This window comes from Rhinopithecus roxellana, chromosome 8 (genome assembly GCF_007565055.1).
Source record: "Rhinopithecus roxellana isolate Shanxi Qingling chromosome 8, ASM756505v1, whole genome shotgun sequence".
NCBI classification, from domain to species: Eukaryota; Metazoa; Chordata; class Mammalia; order Primates; family Cercopithecidae; genus Rhinopithecus; species Rhinopithecus roxellana.
The window spans coordinates 15,092,004-15,109,340 of NC_044556.1; the positions used below are offsets into that span (position 1 = coordinate 15,092,004).

The 17,337-nt window shown below is 53.7% G+C and overlaps 2 protein-coding genes across 2 annotated transcripts; one reads left to right on the forward strand and one right to left on the reverse strand.

The window, feature by feature from the left end:
- Positions 1–97: 97 nt before the first annotated feature.
- Positions 98–3,900, forward strand: P2RY11 (purinergic receptor P2Y11). The gene is made up of 2 exons (XM_030935569.1): positions 98–299; positions 2,125–3,900. Exons 1-2 carry the CDS (start codon positions 281–283, stop codon positions 3,228–3,230), a joined length of 1,125 nt encoding a protein of 374 aa, XP_030791429.1. The 5' UTR covers positions 98–280; the 3' UTR covers positions 3,231–3,900.
- On the reverse strand, positions 3,507–8,462 carry EIF3G (eukaryotic translation initiation factor 3 subunit G). Its single transcript, XM_010373788.2, has 11 exons — positions 8,378–8,462; positions 8,192–8,238; positions 7,617–7,700; positions 7,420–7,508; positions 7,221–7,280; positions 5,661–5,765; positions 5,376–5,565; positions 4,501–4,608; positions 4,236–4,372; positions 4,029–4,135; positions 3,507–3,622 (listed from the first exon to the last, which is right to left on the reverse strand). Exons 1-11 carry the CDS (start codon positions 8,395–8,397, stop codon positions 3,607–3,609), a joined length of 963 nt encoding a protein of 320 aa, XP_010372090.1. The 5' UTR covers positions 8,398–8,462; the 3' UTR covers positions 3,507–3,606.
- Between the last annotated feature and the right edge of the window lie 8,875 nt (positions 8,463–17,337).

Here is a 17,337-nt window from a genome sequence, read left to right on the forward strand (position 1 = left end):
GGGTTGGTTTCATTGGTGGCAGCAGTGGCCATGAGGCCCCTCCCCACAGTCCCACCAAGAGCCCTGCAAACAGGTCACGCTTTAAGCAGATGAGCTTGAACCTCAAGAGGGCTGTGCACAATGAGGAAGGAAACGTGGGTGGAAAGGCACCCTGACATGCTCTGCTGGCTGGGCCAGGAACTGGGGGTGGGGCTGGGGCAGGACCCGCTAAACCACCAGTGACTGGGGGAGGAGCTGCGGAACTGGGTAGCAAACACAGGCTGAAGCTCAGCACTGGAGCATGGCAGCCAACGTCTCAGGTAAGGAGAAGGCATGTTGGCTTTCTCTGCGGGTCTGTGGTTAGCCCTGCAGATTGTCAGGAGGTGGGGGTGGTGGGGCATGGGTATTGTTAAAACCTAGGTCTGGGGCTGGGTGCAGTGGCTCATGCCTGTAATCCCAGCACTTTGGGAGGTTGAGGCGGGCAGAACGCGAGGTGAGGAGTTTGAGGACACCGTGACTAACCAGAAACCCCATCGCTACTAAAAATACAAAATTAGCCAGACCTGGTGGCACATGCTTGCAATCCCAGTACTCTTGAGGCTGAGACAGAAGAATCACTTAAAACCCAGGAGGCGGAGGTTGCCCTCCAGCTTGGGCAACGAGCAAAACTCTGTCTCAAACCTGGTGGCACGAGCCTGTGATTCCAACTACTGGGGAGGCTGAGGCAGGAGGATCACTTGACCCCAGGAGGTCCGAGACTGCACTGAGCTGTGATTGCACTTCAGCCTCGGTGACAGTGAAATCCTGTCTCCAAAAAAAAAGCCAGTCTAGATGACACTTCCTCCCTGAGCAGGCTGGCGTTGGGAGTCCTCCGGAGGAGCCTGTCCCAGCCTGCAGTGGCAGGAGTGGGGTGTACAAGGAGTGAGTGCCCCTGTGCTGCTGGGCCTTGGGCACTGCGGTGAGCACTGGCGCCAGTAGTAAGCAGGCCCCCCCATTCTCCTGAAAGAGGGAGATTTTTCTCACCATCATCAGGTGAGGCACAGGGTATGGGGGAAAATACCGCAGGGAAGGGAGAGTGGAGGGCACATAGTGGTTAGGGTGGCCTTGGGCCCTCTCACAGGCAAGACCACAGACGTGGGGAAAGGAGCCTCAAGAAAGTCTGGGTGGGGCCAGGCGCGGTGGCTCATGCCTGTAATCCCAGCACTTTGGGAGGCTGAGGCGGGCAGATCTGAGGTCAGGAGTTCGAGACCTCCTGGCCAACATGGGGAAACCCCATCTCTACTAAAAATACAAAATTTAAAATTAAACCAGGCGTGGTGGTGGGCGCCTGTAGTCCCAGCTACTCAGGAGGCTGAAGCAGGAGAATCACTTAAACCGGGGAGGCAGAGGTTGCAGTGAGCTGAGATCGCATCATTGCACTCCAGCCTGGGTGATGAGAGCGAGACCCTTGTGTCAAAAAAAAAAAATGTCTGGGTACGAAGGTCCCAAGGCACAAGCCTGCAAAAGCAGCCGGGAAGCCAGGGTGGACTGGTGCGAGGGAGTGAATCGTGGAGCACAGAGGGTGGCACTGGGGGGTATGGCGGGCGGGAGTGCTTTTATGGGACCTTGTGGGGTGAGTCTGGGTTTTTGGCGGCAACTCTATGGCCAAGCGTGAGCACCTGGAAGCAGATGGATGGGGATAGGACTCCAGCGCTCGCTGGTGCCCTCTGGTGGCCACAGGGAGAAGAGTCTGTGGGCGGCGGCTAGTGCTGAGGTCAGGGCAGGATGCGGGGGCTGGATCCCCAGTGGGGCCTCAGATGGCACAGGTCAGAAGCGGAGCCAGCAGGCCTTGTGGGGGCTGGACTTTGAGGAGGAGGCCTCTGGTGAGGCCAGGGACTCCCACAGGCAGGTGTGGTGGGGGAGCAGGGTGGCCACTGCCCGTGTTACCAGTGGACCCTGAGCTCCAAGACTGCCTGGCCCGCCTCAGCGGAACCCTGGCTGTGAGCCCAATCCTGTCCATATAAAGGAGTGGAGCCCGGTTTCCTTCCAGGGAGGGGAAAGAACTTGTGTCAAGGAATCCATGCCATGGCAGACGTGGGCTCTGGGGGCAGCAGGAGCCGCCTTGTGGGAGAATAGGGCTCAGATGGTGACACCTTCTGCCCACAGATGCCAAGTCCTGCCCTGCCAACTTCTCGGCAGCTGCCGAGCACATCCTCAGTGGGTTCCAGGAAGACTTCCTGTGGCCCATACTGGTGGTTGAGTTCCTGGTGGCTGTGGCCAGTAATGGCCTGGCCTTGTACCGCTTCAGCACCCGGGAGCAGCGCCCATGGTACCCCACTGTGGTCTTCTCAGTCCAGCTGGCAGTCAGTGACCTGCTCTGCGCCCTGACACTGCCCCCACTGGCCGCCTACCTCTATCCCCCCAAGCACTGGCGCTATGGAGAGGCCGCATGCCGTCTGGAGCGCTTCCTCTTCACCTGCAACCTGCTGGGCAGCGTCATCTTCATCACCTGCATCAGCCTCAACCGCTACCTGGGCATTGTGCACCCCTTCTTCACCCGCAGCCACCTGCAGCCCAAGCACGCCTGGGCTGTGAGCGCCGCCGGCTGGGTCCTGGCCGCCCTGCTGGCCATGCCCACACTCAGCTTCTCCCACCTGAAGAGGCCACAGCAGGGGATGGGCAACTGCAGCGTGGCCAAGCCTGAGGCCTGCATCAGGTGTCTGGGGACAGCAGGCCACAGGCTGGAGGCCTACAGAGCATACAGCCTGGCGCTGGCGGGGCTGGGCTGCGGCCTGCCGCTGCTGTTCACGCTGGCAGCCTATGGCGCCCTCGGGCGGGCCGTGCTACGCAGCCCGGGCATGACTGTGGCCGAGAAGCTGCGCGTGGCGGCGCTGGTGGCCAGTGGCGTGGCCCTCTACGCCAGCTCCTACGTGCCCTACCACGTTATGCGTGTGCTCAACGTGGATGCTCGGCGGCGCTGGAGCACCCGCTGCCCGAGCTTTGCAGATGTGGCCCAGGCCACAGCAGCCCTGGAGCTGGGACCCTACATAGGCTACCAGGTGATGCGGGGCCTCATGCCCCTGGCCTTCTGTGTCCACCCACTGCTCTACATGGCCGCGGTGCCCACCCTGGGTTGCTGCCGCCGACACTTCCCTGGCTACAAGGACAGCTGGAACCCAGAGGACGCCAAGAGCACTGGCCAAGCCCTGCGCCTCAATGCCACAGCCGCCCCTAAACCGTCGGAGCCCCAGTCCCATGAGCTGAGCTCGTGACATAGCCTAGCTGAAGCCGCCGCCTCACCCCAGGTGTTGCTGGAGAACCCTGAGGGCAGGACCCCAGCCCTAACACGCCCCTTTCCCCAAAAAGCAACACCTGTGGTTGCAGCCAGGTCAGGCCCAGCTGCAGCCCAGGCAGGAGCAGTTGCCTTTCCCACCCAACAGCGCTGGCCCCAGGGCTCCCTGCAGGGTCAGGGACCAAACCATGCCCAGGGGAGGGGAGGCGCTGGCCCCCGCCACAGGACTGGAGAGGCGAGAACAAACAGGACTGGGTAGAGAAAGTGGAGCTTTTTTATTGCCCTTGGAGCCCACGCTCTCAGAGGCTGCCTTCTGTCGCCAAGGGTCCTGGGCCGAGCACGCGGTGGCAGCTGGCTTAGTTGGTGGATGGCCTGGGGTAAGGGAGGGTGGGTGGCAGGGTATGAGACCTCCAGGGGCGCCCCAAGACCCCAGAGACCCAAGTGGCGCCTTGCGGCAAGGTGGGGGCAGAGAAGGACAGGGTAATGTGAGGCCAAAGCGGGCACCGAGCCAGATGGCCAGCCTCAAGGCCTGGCCCACGGACTGGCAGGAACCCCAGGCACAAGAGCTGCCACTCCTCTGCCCCTCTGCCAGGTTTTGGAAAAAGACAATAAAGGACTGTGTCCTCAAAACCAGCTGGGGGACTGTTAAATTGGCACAGGGCTACTGGTTGGCCCAAGGCTCCATGGAGGTGCTGGGACGAGGTGGGGAGCAGGGGCTGGGACGAGGTGGGGAGCAGGGGCTGGGGCGGGGAGGGGTGGGGCGGGGGTGGAGTCTTACTTGGCCCACTCGACATTGAGAATGAGGTGGTCATAGCCGAAGCCGGACACCCCAGCGATGGCACGCGCGGCATCCTCGCGGCGGTGGAAGCTGATGAAGGCGAAGCCCTGTGCAGGGGCGGGGTGGGGTCAGGGGCACAAACTAGGACAGGCGACCCCAGGACAGGTGACCCTCACACAGCCCCGCCGCACCCGCCTGCCTGCCCACCTTGGACTGGCCGGTGGTCTTGTCCTTAGCCAGGTAGATGCGGGAAATGGAGCCAAAAGGCCGGAAGAGCTCCTGCAGGTCGGTCTCACGTGTGTCCTCTGACAAGTTGGTGACACGGATGGTGGCGTTGTCGTCGGCTGTGCGGGAGAGGGGAGGTGGCTGTGAAGGGGAGGCTCCTGCCCAGCCCTTGTGTGCATGCTTCAGGGATAATTACGAGGTGCCGGGAGATGCCCACCCACCAGCCTGGCATCAGGGTGCCCCTCACCTCTGCGGTTGGGCTGCATGGACTCCCCGCGGCGGCTGGCCCCGTCGCGCAGGCTTGGTGGCACGTACTTCCCTGTCTTGTTCTGCGTGGCCTGCACCGGCTCCAGCTCTGGGGACCAAAAGACAGTCGACTGAGTTCAACCTCACCCTGGCGCGGGAACGGGGACACAGCCGCCCCAGGAAGCTCAGGCTTCAGTGCTGACCCAGCGCAGGCACCGTGTGCCAAGCCACAGGCAGCCGGTTGGCCATGAGGACACCAAGGTGACACCTAGGAAGCTGACACCATTTGAGCTCCTGGCCGGTGACATTGGCAGAGGAAGAGGGAGCCCTGACCCCACCCCACAGAGGGCGGGTTGGGGGGGGGCGGGCGACGGGAATGGCAGCCTCACATCCACAGCAACAGCAGGCATGGGACACACGACAGGAACAGACAGGAACAGTGCCCAGGTTTCCCTTGCATGGTAGGCGACAAATGCACGTCTCCACTCACACTCACCACCAGCAATCCCACCAAAAGATTCGGACGGTACAGCCACAGGCATGCAACAGAGACACTACACAGTGCATACACACAAGGGGGGGTGGTCAGCACCCTGGGGCCGACAGACAGCAGCTCCCCTCAGGACAGTCACAGGGCCACCAGCAGAGTCACAGCTGCCAAGTCACACATATATGAGAGACGCTCGTCTCCCAACCACAGGAGGTGCAGCAAATTAGGAAGGCATAGACGCCCTGAGGAGAGTCGGGCGCCATCAAACCTGCCATGCTGTCGTATGGGAGATGACAGCACAAAGGCAGCAGTGGGGACAGAACCCGCGCACTGACAGCAGGACCCCCCCGCCCCCGCAATGGCAGCCAGCATCCCCAGCCCCGCACCTCCCGGCAGCTTCTCCTTCTCGCCGGTAGACAGGCCCAGCTGCTCGGCCAGCTCCTTCTGCATAGGGCCCAGCGTGTCCTTGTAGGGGCAGCGGGTGGTCCAGTGGTCGCCCTTGCAGATGCGGCAAGACACGATCTTCTGGCCCTTGAGTTTGTTCATGGGGTCCTCCTCCTCCTGGCAGTTCAGGTCCTGACAGGGGCAGGTTGTGGGGAGCTCAGAGGCGGCTGAGGCACCCCCTTTGCCCCCACCCCAGGATGTCAGCCCCACCTGATTGCCCCGCTTACCTCTTTGCTGGTGATGAACGTCATAGAGACATCATCGCTGACGGTGGTGGTGGCCACATTGGGTCCCGGGGGGTCAAACTCTGAGTTCCCGAACTTCTTCCAGTTCTGGGCTCAGGGAGGGATGGGGGACAGTTGAGGGCAGGGGCAGGCAGGGTTCCACAGGGGGTACCCTAGACCTACAGCTGCCATCCCTAGAGTGCCTGGGCCTCGAACCCCATTTTCATCCTCCTCAACCACTCCCCAAATAGTCCTGGCGACAGTTCCCATTTCCTGAGTACACGCCAGGCCCAAGCTCCAGGTGACAGCTACACAGCCTGGAGCCTGTGCAGGCTGGCGGACCAGCTCCCACCACAGCATGACACTCAGGGATGTGTAGGGGTCCACCCAGACCTCCGGGCCCTTGAGCTAGAAAACCTGAGCCTCGGCTTCCTCCCTTCCTCCCTTCTAAAACGGGAACCACAAAAGCTTCCTGCCTCCCTGGGTTCCTAAGGAGACTGAATCAGAGAAACACTTCCTGCAAAGTGTTTGGCATGGGGTATGTTATAACTAAGCGCACAGCAAGCTGTTCTAAGTGTATTTATTGCTAACACTTCTAACTGCTGCGACCACCTCCCGCCTCTGTTCCTCCAGGCTGACAGGCCAAGAGGAACAAGAATCTAACCCCGGCTGGGCCCGGTGGCGCCCTCCTGTAATCCCAGCACTTTGAGAGGCAAAGGTGGGAGGATCTCTTAAGCCCAGGAGCTGGAGACCAGCCTGGGCAACATAGTGAAACCCCATCTCTACAAACAATTAAAATTAGCCGGGTGTGGCAGTGCACACCTGTAATCCCAGCTACTCAGGAGGGTAGGGTGGGAGGATGGCTTGAGCCTGGGAGTTCAAGGCTGCAGTAAGCTATGATAGTGCCACTGCACTCCAACCTGGGCAACAGAACTGGACCCTGTGTCTTTAAAAAACTTAAAAGAATCTTAACTTTCACTCGATATTTATAATCAAATTTATTTGATATTTATTAATATAATTTGATATCATCAAACTTTTATTAAATATTTATCATTTATTTAATCGCTATTTATCATCGACTCCTATGCCCTGGACTTTCCAGAGTCCCAAGAGAGTGCAAGCACTCTAGGCCTCAGTTCAGCTTCAACAAAATAGGTACGAAGAGTTAAGCCCAGCTGGGTGCGATGGCTCACGCCTGTAATCCCAGCGCTTTGGGAGGCCAAGGCAGGTGGATCACGTGAAGTCAGGAGTTCGAGACGAGCCTGGCCAACATAGCAAAACCCCGTCTCTACTAAAAGTACAAAAATTAGCTGGGCGTGGTGGCGTATGCCTGTAACCCCAGCTACTCAGGAGGCTGAGGCAGGAGAATCACTTGAACCCAGGAGGCGGAGGTTGCAGTGAGTTGAGATCGTGCCACTGCACTACAGCCTGGGGGGCAGAGCGACACTCTGTCTCAAAAAAAACAACAAAAAAAGAGTTAAGCCCCATCTCTAAACACAAAGGTCCTGGAGCACGGTTTCCCAATTCCTCTGGGTTAGCCCTGGGGAAGGAGCGCCTCACCTTCCTCCTTGCAACAGCCTTTGAAGCCTTCCGGGTCTCAATCCTGAAGGTGCGGACAATCTGAGGACGGCAGGGGAGAAGGGTCAGGCTTCTGGGACTAGGGGATCTCCTTTACCAATCCCCTCAGCACACCCTGCCGCCTTCTGGTCTAAGGGCCCCCAAGCACAAGGGGCCCCACTCCCTGCCCCCCTACCCTCACCTTGAACTTCTTGCCATCCTCATCTATCTTGTACTCTGTCACTGTCTTTATGTTTCCGTTGATGACCTCCTTGGGAGGCGGCAGTGGAGCTGGGAGAAGGGGAAAAACAGAAGGACTGAGCCCTGGGTCATGGGGATCAGGAGCGGCAGGGCTGGAGGGAGAGGCAGCCCGGACACGGAGTGGCAGTCCTCACTCACCTCCTGGCAGTAGCTCTGGCTCTGGGCTGGTGTCGCCAGTGGCCAGAGGGATCCCCTTGAGGAGCTCGCTGGTGACACATTTGTCTGCAAGAGGCAGCGTGGGGAGGAGGGGTCAGCTCCAGGGCAGGAGCTCCCCAGCTGCGATGGAAGGGCCTTTGGGATGACGCCTACAGCAAGAGCTGAGAAAGGCAGGCCAAGGGCAGAGGCCTGACCAGGCAGCGCACTGGGATAGCCCTGTGAGGACTCGGAGTGGCAAGGATGGGGGATCCCTCGTAGGAAAGTGGGTGCCAGGCCATGAAGCCAACCAGGCGCCAGTAGAGAAACAGGAGACGGGAGATTACAACTTTCTCCCTGGAGTAGGGCAACAGCTTGGAGGATTTAGGCAGTAGCATGGGAGGAACAGGGACCCGCCGGGGAACACCTAGAGTTGGCAACAGGCGGCTCCCAAGGAGGATGGCGCGGGGCAGGGGCTGGTCGTGACGGGGGACACGGTGCCAGACTGGGAGATGGAAGCAGGCGGCAGTCGCCCGGCTCGGGCCTGGCCGCGATTACCCCGGGCGACCGGGTACACTCACCATCCTCCCCCTCCTCCTCCACCTGGTCGGCCCAACTGGGCTTCGAACTGCCGAAACAAATGTGTGGGAAGCGAAGATTAAGTCAGCAAGGCCCGGTCCCCGCAGCCTCGGCACACCCAGGCCCCATAATACTTCCCAGAGCACCCCAACCGCTTCCCGTGCCCCCTTCCGCGATCCCGGACTCACTCAAAGTCTCCAGTAGGCATCGCAAAAAGTATTCTCCACGCAACCCAAGCCCGGCCAGAGAGCGGAAGTGGGTGGAAAACGAGACTTCCGGTGCCGCCGTCGCCGCTAGAGAGGCCCAGCCGCGGCACTCACAGCGACACCTGCGGACGGAGGTGGAGGCGCACGCGGCTGTGTGTGCTGCTGGACGCTGCTGGTACCAGAGCAGGGCTGGCGGGGCAGAGGCTGATTTCAGGGCTGGTCCTATTAACCTTTAAAATTAAAATAGGCCGGGCGCGGTGGCTCAAACCTGTAATCCCCTCACTTTGGGAGATCGAGGTGGGCGGATCACCTGAGGTAAGGAGTTCGAGACCAGCTTGGCCAACGTGGCGAAACCCCGTCACTACTAAAAATACAAAAATTAGCTGGGCATGGTAGTGCGCGTCTGTAGTCCTAGCTACAGACTGGAGGCTGAGGCAGGAGAATCGCTTGAACCCGGGAGGTGGAGGTTGCAGTGAGCTGAGATTGCGCCACTGCACTCCACCCTGGCGACAGAGTGAGACACCGTCTCAAAAAAAAAAAATTAGCCAGGCGTGGTGGTGGGCACCTGTAATCCCAGCGACTCGGGAGGCTGAGGCGGGAGAATCGCTTGAACCCAGGAGGCGGAGGCTGCAGTGAGCCGAAATCACACCACTGCACTCTAGCCTGGGCTGCAGAGTGAGACTCTGTCTCAGAAAAATAAGTAAAATTAAAATAAATAATAATAATCATAACAAGGCTCACTTATTGATTGCTTATTGTATATGAAGCATGGTGAGGAGGATATTACTTCCATTTTACAGCTGAAGAAACTGAGCCTCAGACTGGGTCCGGTGGCGCATGCCTGTAATCCTGCACTGTGGGAGACTGAGGTGTGGGGATTGCTTGAGGCCAGGAGTTTGAGACCAGCCTGGGCAACATAGTGAGAACCCCTGTCTCTAAAACAGAAAAAAAAGAAAAAAGAAACTAAAGCTCAGGGAAAACAATCCTTTTGCTTAAACTGTTCCTTGTCTTCTTTCCCGATCCCAATGATTCAGATGCCAAGTCGCCCCCCCCCCCCCAGCCACTCCCTCTTCTTTTCTTTGTAGCGTTCTTGGCTTTCCGGTATAATTTTGTGCATTTACTTGTTTATGGCTCAGCTCCTTGCTCTAAGCACAACCGTCCTCAGTTGGAGTGATTCATGATGACTCCCCAGGGGAAAAAACTGGTTTTCAGGGAGGAAAAAAATCTTAGATATTGTGGTCTTCTAAAGCCAGCTCTATCAGACATCTTATTCCTAAGTATTTAGTTTCTGCCTTTAGGGAGCTATTAAATGTAATTAAATTAAAATTAATTTAGTTGATGTAAATTCGATTTTAGAATAATTCGGGTTTTCTCCTAAGGAGGGTGATAATGAACAAAAAAAGTTTGACAATGCCGGATACAGTGGCTCACACCTGTAATCCCAGCACTTTGAGAGGCCAAGGCGGGCAGATCTCTTGAGGTCAGGAGTTCAAGACCAGCCTGGGCAACATGGTGAAACCCGTCTTTACTAAAAATACAAAAATTAGTTGGGTGTTGTGGCCCGCGCCTGTAATCCCAGCACTTTGGGAGACTGAGGCAGAAGGATCACTTGAGCCCTGGAGTTCGACCAGCCTGGGCAACACATAGTGAGACCCCCATCTCTAAAACACATATTTTTTTTTTTTTTTTTGGGGATGCAGTCTCACTCTGTCGCCCAGTCTGGAGTTCAGTGGCGCATTCTCGGATCACTGCAACCTCTGCCTCCTGGGTTCTAGAGATTCCCCTGCCTCAGCCTCCCGAATAGCTGGGATTACAGACTACGGCCACCATGTCGTGCTAATTTTTGTATTTTTAGTAGAGATAGTAGAGACAGGGGCCCGCTTCGGCCTCCCAAGGTGCTGGGATTACAGTTGTGAGCCTGGCCCCTGAAAAAAAAAAAAAAAAAACTTTAAAAAAATTAGCTGGGCATAATTCTGTGTGCCTGTAATCCCAGATACTCAGGAGGCTGAGGTGGGAGAATAGCTTCAGTCCAGGAGGTTGAGCCATGATCACACCCCTGCACTTCAGCCTAGGCAACTGAGCAAGACTCTGTCTCGAAAACACAGACACACACACACACAAACACACACACAAAACAAAACAAAACTTGTAAGGGAGAATGGCCTGAGAAAAATAAATAAATAAGAAGACAGGAAAAACAAAGTTTATGCTGTTTATCCTCTGAGGTGTGAGTGAGGAGGCCACTCAAGGGTTTGGAATATCACCAGCTTTTCTTGTGGAAAAAATTATTCTAGAAGCCTGTAGAGAGCCAAGTGGAAGGGAAAACATTAACGGGAGAGCCGGAAAGAGAGGCACACCGCTGTGGTTTGCGGCGGTTTTTCAGGAGGGTGTCCTGGCTATATGGGTGAAAATATGAAGCTGGTCCGAAGGGCTGATAAACATTTGTACAAGCTTACTCAAATGTACTCTGAGCAACACAAAATCCAAACAACCTAGCAGATTGGGCAAAGCTTTAAAAATTCGATATCACCCAGTGGTAGTAAAGATGTTATAGGGAAACAGGCCAGGCATGGTGGCTCACGCCTGTAATCCCAGCACTTCAGGAGGCTGAGGTGGGTGGATCACCTGAGGTCAGGCATTTGAGACCAGCCTGGAAAGCATGGTGAAACCTTATCTGTACTAAAAACACAAAAATTCACTGGGCATGGCGGTGGCGCGCGCCTGGGATCCCAACTACTTGGGAGGCTGAATCAGAAGGATCACTTGAACCTGGGAGACAGAGGTTGCAGTAAACCAAGATTGCCCCACTGCACTCCAGCCTGGGTGACAGAGCAAGACTCTGTCTCAAAAAAAGAAAAAAAAAAAAAAAAGCATGTATGAATTTTCCTTTGAACCAGCTAATAATTCCTGCTGCGAATAAACTTGTAAATATATGCAAAGATGTGAGTAAATTGTCTGTGCAGTATTGTTTATGATAGCAAAAACTGGAAACACTCATCCACCATCCATAGGGACTAGTTAAATAGATGAAGTTATGCTATACTGTAATCTATAAATTACTATTTGATCTTTAAGGAGGTAGATACATTTGTGCTCATGTAAAAAACAAACTTCAGGATAAAAAGAGGAAGCAAAGACCGTGCACAGTGGCTCACTCCTGTAATCCCAGCACTTTGGGAGGCCGAGGCAGGTGGATCACCGGAGGTCAGGAGTTCAAGACCAGCCCCTGGCCAACATGGTGAGATGCTGTCTCTACTAAAAATACAAAAAAAATATATATATATATATATCTGGCCGTGGTGGTGGGCGCCTGTAATCCCAGTTACTCGGGAGGTTGAGGCAGGAGAATCACCACTGCACTCCAGCCTGGGTGACACAGCGAGCCTTCATCTCAAAAAAAAAAAAAAAAAAAAGAGGAAGCAATATATAAAATGGCATATATTGTAGGAACCAATTTGTGTAAATCTTTAATAGCACATAGACATGCAGATATATGCAAATCATTTCCTGGAAAGAAAGCATCAGAACCTGTTAATGAGGAATGCTTTGGAAAGAAGGCACCAAGAAAGGAAAGAGTATATTTGGACATGAATTAATATATAACATGCATTTATGTAATATGTGAGATGTAACATATAAATATATTTCTTGGCTGGGCACTGTGGCTCATGCCTATAATCCCAGTACTTTGGGAGGCCAAGGCAGAAAAGTTTCTTGAGACCAGGAGTTCAAGACCAGACTAGGCAACGTCATTGAGACCCTATCACTACACACAAAAAATTGCTGGGTGTGGTAATGCACGCCTGTAGTCCCAGCTACCTGGGAGGCTGAGGTGGGAGGATTGCCTGAGCCCAGGAGGTAAGGCTGCAGTGAGCTATGATTGTACCATTACACTCTGGCCTGGGTGACAGAGCAAAAACCCTGTCTCTGAAAAAGAAAGAGGCTGGGCACAGTGGCTCACATCTGTAATCTCAGCACTTTGGGAGGCCAAGGTGGGCAGATGCCCTGAGGTCAGGAGTTCAAGACCAGCCTGGCAAACATGGTGAAAACTCATCTCTATTAAAAATACAAAAATTAGCTGAGCATGATGGCACGTATCTGTAATCCCAGCTACTCAGGAGGCTGAGGCAGGAGAATCCCTGGAGTCCGGGAGGTGGAGGCTGCAGTGAGCAAAGTGCTGGGATTACGCAGGTGTGAGCCACCATGCCCGGCCACATCAAGGTTTGAGTGCAAGAGTATATCTGGTTACAGATTACAGAAGCGTAATACCCTAACCCCATTAGATGTTATTTTATGTGTAGGAAAAGGCTTAGGGGAGGTCCTTTTGTTTTTTTTTTTTTTTGAGATGGAGTCTTGCTCTGTCACCCAGGCTGAAGTGCAGTGGCGCAATCTCGGCTCACTGCAACCTCTGCCTCTGGGGTTCAAGCAATTCTCCCACCTCAGCCTCCCGAATAGCTGGGATTACAGTCGTGCGCCACCATGCCCAGCTAATTTTGTGTTTTTAGTAGAGACAGGGTTTCTCCATATTGGTCAGGCTGGTCTTGAACTCCCGACTTCAGGTGATCCACCTGCCTCGGCCTCCCAAAGTGCTGGGATTACAGGCCTGAGCCTCCGCGCCCAGCATGCCTTTTTTTTTTTTTTTTTTTTTTTTTTTTTTTTTTTTTTGAGACAGGGTCTTGCTTTATCACCCAGGCTGGAGTGCAGTGGCGCGATCACAGCTCGCTGCAGCCTCAACCTCCCCAGGCTAAGGTGATACTCTTGCCCTAGTCTCCCAAAATGCTGGGATCACAGGCATGAGCCACTGTGCCCAGACTCACTTAAGGAATATGGTGACTCGGGCAAGAGACATGGGGTGCCCTGTGCTCTATAGTGTTTTGTCTTCAAAGCCTCATTCTATAGAGCTGTGCAGACATGTCCCAGAGTCCGGGGCTTTGTGAAATTATGCCAGAAAACGGAAATGAAGAAACCCAGCTTAACATTAGTTACTTTCTCTCATATTGCCATGACAAAACACCACAGACTGGGGGGCTTAAACAGCACACATTTATTTTCTCAATTCTGGAGGCTGGAAGTCCAAGATCACAGTGTCAGCAGGGTTGGTTTCTTCTGAGGTGGTGGCACCTTCTCCGTCTGTCCTCACATGGCCTCCTCTGTGTGTATCTATGTCCCAATCTCTTCTTCTAAGGATATCAGTCTTATTGGATTAGGGCCCACCCTAATGACCTCATTTAAACTAAATTCTTTTTTTTTTTTAATTTTTTTTTAAGGTGAAGTCTCACTCTGTAGCCTAGGCTGGAGTGCAGTGGTGCAATCTCAGCTAATGACAACCTCCGCCTTCTGGGTTCCAGTGATTCTCCTGCCTCAGCCTCCCGAGTAGCTGGGACTACAGGCATGTGCCACCACACCCCGCTAATGTTTGTATTTCTAGTAGAGACGGTGTTTCACCAAGTTGGCAAGGCTGGTCTTGAACTCCTCACCTCGTGATCTGCCTGCCTTGGCCTCCCAACATGCTGGGATTATAGGCGTGAGCCACCGCGCCTGGCCTTAATTTTCTCTCTAAAGGCCCTATTTCTGCTGGGCGCAGTGGATCACGTCTGTAATCCCAGCACGTTGGGAGACCCAGACAGGCAGATCCCCTGAGGTCAGGTGTTCGAGACCAGCCTGGCCAACATAGCGAAACCCTATGTCTACTAAAAATACAAAAATTAGCCAGGTGTGGTGGCAGGCATCTGTAATCCCAGCTACTCGGGAGGCTGAGGCATGACAATCCCTTGAACCCGGGAGGCGGGGGTTGCCGTGAACCAATATCGAACCACGCCCTCCAGCCTGGGCAATGGAGAGAGACTCCTTCCTTTTTTTTTTTTTTTTTTTTTGAGAAGGAGTTTTGCTCTTGTTGTCCAGGCTGGAGTGCAATGGCATGATTTCGGCTCACCACCACCACGACCTCCACCTCCCGGGTTTAAGCTATTCTCCTGCCTCAGCTTCCCTAGTAGCTGGGATTACAGGCATGCTCCACCATGCCCATCTAATTTTGTATTTTTAGTAGACACGGGGTTTCTCCATGTTGGCCAGGCTAGTCTTGAACTCCAAACTCAGGTGATCCGCCTGCCTTGGCCTCCCAAAGTGCTGGGATTATAGGCGTGAGCCGCCATGCCCGGCCAAGACTCTTTCTAAAAAGAAACAAAAATAGGCCATGTGCGGTGGCTCACACCTGTAATCCCAGCACTTTGGAAGGCCAAAGGGGGAGGATCACTTGAGGTCAGGAGTTCGAGACAAGCCTGGCCAACATGACGAAACCCCATCTCTACTAAAAATACAAAAATCAGCTGGGTATGGCGGGGCACGGTGACTCACGCCTGTAATCCCAGCACTTTGGAAGGCCAAAGTGGGAGGATCACTTGAGGTCAGGAGTTCGAGACAAGCCTGGCCAACATGACGAAACCCCATCTCTACTAAAAATACAAAAATCAGCTGGGTATGGCGGGGCACGGTGGCTCACGCCTGTAATCCCAGCACTTTGGAAGGCCAAAGTGGGAGGATCACTTGAGGTCAGGAGTTCGAGACAAGCCTGGCCAACATGACGAAACCCCATCTCTACTAAAAATACAAAAATCAGCTGGGTATGGCGGGGCACAGTGGCTCACGCCTGTAATCCCAGCACTTTGGAAGGCCAAAGTGGGAGGATCACTTGAGGTCAGGAGTTCGAGACAAGCCTGGCCAACATGACGAAACCCCATCTCTACTAAAAATACAAAAATCAGCTGGGTATGGCGGGGCACAGTGGCTCACGCCTGTAATCCCAGCACTTTGGGAGGCCAAAGCAGGTGGATCACCTGAGGTCGGGAGTTCAAGACCAGCCTGACCAACATGGAGAAACCCCATCTCTCCTAAAAATACAAACTTAGATGGGCATGGTGGCACATGCTTGTAATCCCAGCTACTCAGGAGGCTGAGGCAGGAGAATTGCTTGAACCTGGGAGGTGGAGGTTGTAGTGAGCTGAGATCGTGCCATTGCACTCCAGCCTGGGCAACAAGAAGGTAACTCTGTTTCAAAAAAAAAAAAAAAAAATCAGCTGGGTGTGGTGGTGCGTGCCTGTTACTCAGGAGGCTGAGGCAGGAGAATCACTTGAACCCAGGAGGCAGAGGTTGCAATGAACCAAGATTGCACCACTGCACTCCAGCCTGGGTGACACACTCCATCTCAAAAAAAAAAGTAAGTAGAAATAAAAAGAAGGAAATACTAAATTGATTGGACATGCAGATGTGGTAACAGTCAAAAAACAGGGGCAGAAAGGAGACATGGCAATGTCCTTACTGTGGTTTTTCTAGGGAAGTAGACGGGTACGTCAGCATTGCCTTATTTTATTTCATTAAAATAAAACAGCCTTCCACTATGAACTATGGTATGGTGGTTCCTCAAAACATTAAAAATAGAACTACCAAATGACCCAGCGCTTCCACATCTGCTTTATACTTACAAGAATTGAAATCACTGGAGATCAGCCTGGGCAACACAGCGAGACCCCATCTTTACAAAAAATAATAATACATTAAAAGGGGGGAAAAAAAAAGAAGCCAGGCACAGTGGCTTACACTTGTAATCCCAGCACTTTGGGAGGCTGAGGAGGGAAGATCATTGGAGCTCAGGAGTTTGAGACCAGCCTGGGCAACATGGCAAGAACTCATCTTTACTAAAAATAAAAATAAAAATGAGTTAGGCATAGTGGTACATACCTGTAGTCCCAGCTAGTCCAGAGACTGAGCGGGTTGGATCTCTGGAGCAAAGGAGTTCGAGGCTGCAGTGAGCTATGATCGCATCACTGCAGTCCAGTCTGGGTGAAAGAATAAGACCCTGTCTCTCAAAAGACAAGACAATGGCTTCTAATTCTTACACCAAAGTACATCCTCAAGTTGTTGTTTTTGGTGAAGGATTGTATACCTCAGACTGTGACAACTGAAAAAGTGGCATTAAAAACAAGGAAATTCAGGCCAGGCGCGGTGGCTCACACCTGTAATCCCAGCACTTTGGGAGGCTGAGGTGGGCAAATCACCTGAGGTCAGGAGTTGGAGACCAGCCTGACCAACATGGTGAAACCCCATCTCTACTAAAAATACAAAAATTAGCTGGGCGTGATGGCCTATGCCTGTAATCCCAGCTACTCAGGAGGCTGAGGCAGGAGAATCCCTTGAATCCGAAGGTGGAGGTTGCAGTGAGCAGAGATCGCGCCACTGCACTGGGTGACAGAGCGAGACTCCATCTCCAAAAAAAAAAAAAAAAAAAAAGGAATTCAACAAGTTGGCTAGGTTCAAAAAACAATTTACAAAATCACAGCCAATACAAATAGAGCATCTCTCCATAGGCAAAGGACCACAGTTTAGGAAACAAGAAAACATCCCCATTTATATTAGTAATGAAGGGACTAAATACTTAGGAATCGAGTTATGAAGTGTGCAAGATCTGGATGAAAAGCTGTGGACACAAAGGAATTCCTGGACAAACAGGACAAACCCTGTTCTTAGAAAGGAAGGCTTGGCCGGGCTCGGTGGCTCACGCCTGTAATCTCAGCACTTTGGGAGGCCGAGGCGGGCGGATCACGAGGTCAGGAGATCGAGACCATTCTGGCGAACACTGTGAAACCCTGTCTCTACTAAAAATACAAAAAAATTAGCCGGGCGAGGTGGCGGGCGCCTGTAGTCCCAGCTTCTAGGGAGGCTGAGGCAGGAGAATGGCATGAACCTGGGAGGCGGCGGAGCTTGCAGTGAGCGGAGATCACGCCACTGCACTCCGGCCTGGGCGACAGAGCGAGATTCTGTCTCAAAAAAAAAAAAAAAGAAAAGAAAAAAGAAAGGAAGGCTTGTCATTAACATGTCAATTCTTCCAGAAGTCTGCAAAGTTAATGCAATCCCTATGAAACACCTGCTCGATTTTTAGCGGATGTGCC

What these genes read in the sequence shown, in the direction of transcription:
- EIF3G (XM_010373788.2), bottom strand. Translation starts at nt 8,397, where the DNA reads ATGCCTACTGGAGACTTTGA. An exon ending in CGTTCATCACCAGCAAAGAG is followed by an intron (nt 5,566 to 5,660) that starts GTAAGCGGGGCA and finishes TGCCCCTGTCAG; the next exon opens with GACCTGAACTGCCAGGAGGA. An exon ending in CATGCAGCCCAACCGCAGAG is followed by an intron (nt 4,373 to 4,500) that starts GTGAGGGGCACC and finishes TCTCCCGCACAG; the next exon opens with CCGACGACAACGCCACCATC.